Genomic DNA, 7,600 nt, shown 5'->3' on the forward strand with positions numbered 1-7,600 from the left:
CCTGAGGTTCAGAGAGGTGAAGTCGCTGGTCAGGGTCACACAGCCAGAAAGCGACAGGGCTGAGTGCTAGATCCAGAGCCCTAGCTCGTAGCCAGGCTCCATCAGCATGGAAAGTACCAGAAACCAGGCCAGGCCTGTAAACACTTCTTACGTGAGAACCGCCACAGCTTCCTGATCCAGTCAGCCGCGCACAGTTCCATCCCAGGCAGACCCGACCAGCTAGTCGGGTTTGGGGCTTATCTCCTGGGTTGAGAACAGAAGGGGTGGAGTGGATTAATCACAGCCCTACTTTCTGCTGTGGTTGAGCCTGGGGAGGCAAGGGAAGGGCACCCAACCGGGAGCTGGGGTTCCCAGGGGGGCTGGATGAGGCAGCTTAATCTTGTAAGTGGAGGCCTGATGACTCTCACGGCCGGGGAAAACCCTCTGGATCTTGTCCCAGGTCCCATAGGCTGAGTGGGTGCTGTGAGCTTGCTATGAGCAAGGCCTATGCTAGATCCTTAGCACAGCCCATCAAATCTGGTCCTCAGATCACAGCCCCTATCCTCCCAGGACTAAGACCCCCTTTAGCACCTGGCTAACAGTTACTGAGCACTTACTGTATGGAAGGAACACATGTGCCAGGAGCCCATTGTCTCGTCCCCCATCAAACGTGGGGAGTGGTCAAGCCTGCCTCACCCCACCCCTCTGGCTCCTTTTCAGCCGCGATCCTGAGTGCGGGGGCCGAGATCATTATCACCCCCGAGCCTGCCCAGCCAGCCGAGGGTGACAACGTCACTCTGGCTGTCCAAGGGCTTTCGGGGGAACTGCTGGCCTACAACTGGTACGCGGGGCCCACGCTCAGCCTGTCTTACCTGGTAGCCAGCTACATTGTAAGCACAGGCGATGAGACCCCTGGCCCAGCCCACACGGGGCGGGAGGCTGTGCGCCCCGACGGTGGCCTGGACATCCAGGGTGCCCTGCCTGGGCACTCTGGCACCTACATCCTGCAGACTCTCAACAGGCAATTTCAGACGGAGGTGGGCTACGGACACATGCAGGTCTATGGTGAGACACCCCAGAGAGCCCCCTCTACCCTAGCTGGGTTTTCCCATCTTCTGCCCAGTCCTTCTTTAAAAATAAATAAATAAATAAATAAAAAATGTGCCATCAAAAAAAAAGAGAAAAAGTCCTAAAATAACATTAAAATGCTCACCTCCTCCCAGATGGCTTCCAGGATTAAACCTCCCTCTCATCCTGTTCTTTGCCCCTCTGGCTGGGGTTTCAGGGGTAGTGCTGGGATCCAGCCATGGCCCCTGCCTGGGGAGGGGGAGACCCTGGGAGCAGGCAGTGCCCGGCCCCCTCCCCCTCTGTCTCTTGTCCCACAGAGATCCTGGCCCAGCCCGTGGTCGTGGCCAACAGCACGGCCTTGGTGGAGCGCCGGGACACCCTACACCTGACGTGCAGCAGCCCCAGCCCTGCTGAGGTCCGATGGTTCTTCAACGGCGACGCCTTGCCCATCGCCGTGCGCCTTGGCCTGTCCCCCGACGGCCGGGTGCTGACCCGGCATGGCATCCGCAGGGAGGAGGCCGGCGCCTACCAGTGTGAGGTCTGGAACCCTGTCAGTGTCAGCCGCAGCGAGCCCGTCAACCTGACCGTGTACTGTGAGTCCTCCTGGCCCAGCCCCCAGCCTCGTAGATGGGGAAACTGAGCCCAGGAGAGGGTGCCTGAGGGCACACAGCGAGTCAGTAGGCCAGCTGGGGTTAGAAACCAAAGAGTCCCCTCAAAATGCACTCGACCCATCTCCAAAGGACAAGAAGACCACGTTTGAAATTGAATCATCTTTCCCTTTGAATCGATACCTCCAGGACTGGTTGTTTTCAAAAGGGAGAGGGGACATGAATGGTGGAATGGGAGGGGGAATAAAATTAAAAATATAACCAAAGTATGGAGTCATCTCCAGGAGTAGCAGATACACCATGTGGCATTCAGAGAAAGGGCTTCCCAGGTGGCTCAGTGGTAAAGAATCCACCTGCCAATGCAGGAGATGCAGATCCGATCCCTGGGTCGGGAAGATCCCCTGGAGAAGGGAATGGCAACCCACTCCAGTATTCTTGCCTGGGAAATCCCACGGACAGAGGAGCTTGGGGGGGGTGGGCTACAGTCCATGGAGTCACAAAAGAGTCCAACACGACTGAGCGACTAAACGAGAACAACAACCCAGAGAAAAGAAATCACTCAGGTACACAAGGGATGGCAATGTAGAACAACTTAGAACCTAGAATCCTACAACCAGGGAATTCTAGATTTGAGAAGCTCTGGATTCTAGACTCTGAGAACCCCAGAAACTCTAGAGGCAGAGATTCTTAGACTGTAATTCTAAAAACTTAGAGCTGCCCAACCCTGCTGCTGCTGCTTAAGTCACTTCAGTCGTGTCCGACTCTACAACCCCACAGACGGCAGCCCACCAGGCTCCCCTGTCCCTGGGATTCTCCAGACAAGAACACTGGAGTGGGTTGCCATTTCCTTCTCCAATTGCATGAAAGTGAAAAGTCAAAGTGAAGTCGCTCAGTCGTGTCCGACTCTTAGCAACCCCATGGACTACAGCCCACCTGGCTCCTCCGTCCATGGGATTTTCCAGGCAAGAGTACTGGAGTGGGGTGCCATTACCTTCTCCGTGCCCAACCCTAGAATCTTAGAAACATAGATTTCTAGACTCTTAGCCTCCTAGAACATAGAAACACCTGCTCTTGGAACCCTAGAATTCTAGATTCTTAGAATGGCTTATCGGAAACCAATCATTTAGACCTTTTTTTCCCTTAATGAACCCGTAGATGTCAAAAACATCTTGCAGTGTTTTTGTGCAGTGCCCCAACGTCGTTTTTCTACAGAAAAGACAACTGAAATCCCCTGAGAGGGAAAGTGATCGTCAAGATCTTAGGGCAAGTTAGAGATCCATGTGGGATTTGCAAAGGCCAGAGCACTTTTTTCCTCCAGATTTTCCCAGGGGCCCCTCCTGGTGGAAAGAAAGCCAGGCGGGTGCCCGCCTCGACGGCCCTCTCCCTCCACTGCCCCGTTTGTCTCCCTCCCACCCTCACAGTTGGCCCAGAACGCGTGGCCATACTCCAGGACTCCACGACCCGCACAGGCTGCACCATCAAAGTCGACTTCAACACGTCCCTCACACTGTGGTGTGTGTCCCGGTCCTGCCCGGAGCCCGAGTACGTGTGGACCTTCAATGGGCGGGCCTTAAAGAGCAACCAAGACCACCTGAACATCAGTAGCATGACAGCCACCCAGGAGGGCACGTACACGTGTATTGCTAAGAACCCCAAGACCCTGCTCTCTGGATCTGCCTCAGTGGTGGTCAAACTCTCTGGTGAGTCGCCCCCAGCCTGGCCACCACCCCCTCCCCTTGGAGGCCCAGTTGGACCCCAGCTTTGGCTGCTCCACCCACCATTCTGCTGCCCTTTGCCCAACAGATGATGGGAAAGGGAGAGATTCTCACCCCATTCATTGGCCAAAGGACAAAGTGGCATTTCAGGTGGACTCTCTTCATCCCCAGGTCACAAAAGGAGGCAGTCTGTGCCTTATCACACCCCCCTTCCCCGAAAAAAAAATCGACATATCAGACTCTCTTCCTTGAGGGGTGGCAAAGCCAGAAACGGGCCACGTGTTCCAAAACGTGCAGCGGTAGAGTGGAAAAGCATTCGATGTCCCTTTACATGAATGCCCCTGTTTTAAATTCAGTCTGTCACAGCAGCTGCAGGCTGGACCCCATCCCTGCCGCAGAAACAGCTGAACCTCCGCGCAGCCAACTCAATTATTCAGTTATCTGGCGCGGATGCTGGTGTGCGCATGCGCACACCCTCACACAGGCAAACGCGCTCCCGGGAAAATTACAGCCATTTATTGGCAAATGGAAAAACACAGCGAGAGAGGCACTGTCTTGCCTCTGTCCTTAAACAACCTGGCAGTGGGGGTAGCATGGACACAGCTGGTGTTCTCAGAGCCATCAGGATCCTCAGGGGACGTCTGCTCATCCCCTGGGGATGGTGGCTTTGAACATGAGGGCCTCATTCATTCTGCCTTGGTTCCTTCCCAAGTGGCCACCATCCCCTGGGGACAGGGGGAACAACCCTTCCCTCCCTCGTGCCTCCCTCCTACTCACAGGCTGGGTCTCATCCAAGGGGTGGAATCTCTTTCACCCAAAGCAGAAATGGCATCCCCAGAGGTAAGTGTACCTCCTGCCCCACCCTACAGGGGGCCTTGGCAGCTGGTCTTGGCAAGAGACAGGGGGGTGGACCAAATTACCTGAGGCGCTGCCCAGAGCCCTGTCTCTGCAGGTCAAGATAGGGGTGTCCAAGCTGTGCAGGTATGTGCAGGGAGTGGGCACAGCACCCCCAAGGGCCTCCTGAACTGTTGGCCACCCTGTGGCAGGTACCAAGGGGGGAGACAGAGGAAAGGGAGCCACAACCCTGCCCCCACCTGGTCTGATGGAGGAGACATGGTCTCTGCCCTCAGAGAGACGGTCTTGAATTAGGGAAGAAGCCTCCCTATTCAAGAGCTGCCAGTCAGAGAGAAGAGGCAACGCCTCACAGGCCACCCGAGCAGTGATGAAGACGGCATGACTTCTGATCAGATGGAGGAGACACAGCGGGCACTGAAGCAGATTTTGTATTCTGATGGGGGAGACAGGGTCTTAAAGAGACATGGCTTTTTTTTTTTTTGAGAATTCCTAGTCTGATGGGGGAAACACAGTTTCCACTTTTGGGGGTACTCCCAATCTGATGGGGGAGTACAGGCCCCCCACTTTCTAGGAATTTCCAGTCTGATGGGATAGACATGCCCCCCGTTCAACTTCTGGGGTCCCCAGCTGACTGGAAAGACCCAACCCAATAATAAATTGGAATTTCCAATCTGATGGAGGAGACATGGCCTCTACTCTGTGCAATCTTTCAATCTAATAGGGAACTATAGCTCCCCCTATTCTGAGGCCTTGCAACTCACAGAAAAGACAATACCTGGAGCTCATAGCTCCCAATGATCTAATGGGGGAGACACGGCCCCCATAACCTGAGAATTTCCAATCTGATGGGGGAGATGCAGTCCCTGGACTTTTAACAATTTCCAATCTGATGGAGGAGACATGACTTGGCCCTCTAGGGTCTTCCAGTTTAATGGAGAGAGATAGTCCCCCAGGAGCTGGAAATTCTTAGTCTAATGGGAGAGAGACGGACCCCACGCACGGGGGTCTCCCAAACTGATGAGGGAAAATGCAGCTCCCTGGTGGGTAGGCATTGTTGAGACACAAAATCCACCTCCACTGCCACACAAGTCACCACCTCCTTCCTCTGTCTCCCTCCTGGCACCCCAGCACGGGGAGGGCCAGTCAGTTGGGGGAGGCATAGATGAGCTGGCTGGGGGTGGGCGGGGGGCGCTGTGACCCATGCAGGCCCAGCTGACCCAGCAACCCTCGCTGTCTCCCCAGCGGCCACGGTCATCATGACCATCGTTCCGGTGCCCACCCGGCCAATGGAGGGCCAGGACGTGACGCTGACCGTCCAGGGCTACCCCAAGGATCTGCTGGTCTATGCCTGGTACCGTGGGCCTGCCTCCGAGCCCAACCGGCTTCTCAGCCAACTTCCTTCCGGGAACTGGATCGCAGGCCCTGCGCACACAGGCCGGGAGGTGGGCTTCCCCAACTGCTCACTGCTGGTGCAGAAGTTGAACCTCACGGACGCCGGCCGCTACACCCTCAAGACCGTCACGCTGCAGGGCAAGACAGAAACACTGGAAGTGGAGCTGCAGGTGGCCCGTGAGTGTGCAGGAGGGGACGGGAGGGGCGGCCCTTTTCAGACAAGGGCTCCCAAAAGTGGGGAGTCCAGCTGACTCAGTCCTCCAGCTGACTTGGGCCTCCCCAGATGGAACTCCTGCCTCGTCTCTCAAACCGACAGACCAGGGGCAGACTGGCTTCCTCCATCAGACTGGGGGCACTCAATGGGACTTCCATGCCTTATCTCTTCTGTAAAAAGCACACCAGACCAAAGGTTTCAAAATACAGGGTGTAGACTGAGGGTAAGGTACCCTTTTCCCTGGAACATAAAACACAGGAGATACCGCCGCCTCCCTCACACTGTACCTCTCCCATCAGACGGGCGGTATAGGGTGAGGGTGGATCCATGCCCCCTCCTCAGACTGTCATCTTAGACAATGCGGATCATGTTTCATGCTTTGTGCTACAGTAAGAGAACAGAATTTCTACCCCCAGAGGGTACATTTCTCTCTCAAGCTGAAACAAAGACGATCTCCTCCATCTCTTGGAGACCCCTAGGTGGTGGAAATTGTGTTTCCTCTTCAGACTGGAAATTCCCAGTGGTCAGGAACAATGTCTCCTCCATCAGACTAGGAATTTCCAGATGTTGGGGACCATAACTCCCAGTCAGACTGGGAGCTCCCAGAAGTCAGGAATAATATCTCCTCCATCAGACTGGGAGCTTCCAGATGCTGGGGACCGTGTCTCCCCATCAGACTGGGAGCTCCCAGAGACAGAGCTCATGTCTCCTCCATCAGACTGGGAGCTCCCAGAGGTAGGGACCATGTCTCCTCCATCAGACTGGGAGCTCCCAGAGGTAGAGCTCATGTCTCCTCCATCAGACTGGGAGCTCCCAGAGGTAGGGACCATGTCACCTCCATCAGACTGGGAGCTCCCAGAGGTAGAGCTCATGTCTCCTCCATCAGACTGGGAGCTCCCAGAGTTAAGGATCTTGTCTCCTCCATCAGACTGGGAGCTCCCAGAGTTAAGGATCTTGTCTCCTCCATCAGACTGGGAGCTCCCAGAGGTAGGGACCATGTCTCTTCCATCAGACTGGGAGCTCCCAGAGTTAGGGATCTTGTCTCCTCCATCAGACTGGGAGCTCCCAGAGGTAGGGACCATGTCTCTCCCATCAGACCGAGCATCCTCAGAGGTGAGAGAGGCCATGTCCCTGGAGCCTTGCCTCCCACATCAGACCCGGCAGTCTCAGAAGCCATGTCTCTGAGTCAAGGACTGTGACCCCCCTCCCTCAGACTTGAAGCTGTGAGGATCAAGGACCCAATCACTTCCAGACACCCCTAGCACCATCCTTCATCCATTCACTCATCAAAACCTAGTTTTCTGAGTCAGCGCTGGGGGGAGAATGCTGGTCCATGACAGCAGGTCACCCCCTGATGATGCTTCGGAACCCCTTTTCACCCTGTCTCTCTCCTCACAGTCAACCTTCCTTCCTCGCCCAAGGACCAACGCCACACCTTCCTGAATCTGAACCTGGCGCAGGCTGAGCATGGGGCGGGTGGGGCCACCGGGAGGCCAGGGTCGGGCAGGGGCGCAGGAGGAATGGGGGCGCCGGGGACCTGGTCCCCTACCTCCCCTGATGGCTTCCTCCACCCCGTGCCCCGTCCTTCCCCCACAGTCCTGGAGTAGCACTGTGGACCTGGAGACCTCCAGAGAGACGAGCTCTTCGTGTCACTGTCCTGTCTCCTCCCCTGGAGCAGAGGGCCACTCGCTTCCAGCAAGGATGCCGGACCATGGTCCTCTGTTCTCCTGCTTTCACCCTAGAGTTAGAGCCAACAGGGCCCTACTCCT

At 55.9% G+C, this 7,600-nt stretch overlaps 1 protein-coding gene across 1 annotated transcript; it reads left to right on the plus strand.

The window, feature by feature from the left end:
- Nucleotides 1-470: 470 nt before the first annotated feature.
- CEACAM16 (CEA cell adhesion molecule 16, tectorial membrane component) lies at nt 471-5,981 on the plus strand. Its single transcript, XM_086353060.1, has 4 exons — nt 471-1,044; nt 1,365-1,640; nt 3,077-3,355; nt 5,468-5,981. Exons 1-4 carry the CDS (start codon nt 600-602, stop codon nt 5,866-5,868), a joined length of 1,401 nt encoding a protein of 466 aa, XP_086209186.1. The 5' UTR covers nt 471-599; the 3' UTR covers nt 5,869-5,981.
- Nucleotides 5,982-7,600: the final 1,619 nt, after the last annotated feature.

Source organism: Bos grunniens, chromosome 18 (genome assembly GCF_055505025.1).
Source record: "Bos grunniens cultivar Pamir isolate PY7600 chromosome 18, Bosgru_T2T1.0, whole genome shotgun sequence".
Classification (NCBI taxonomy): Eukaryota; Metazoa; Chordata; class Mammalia; order Artiodactyla; family Bovidae; genus Bos; species Bos grunniens.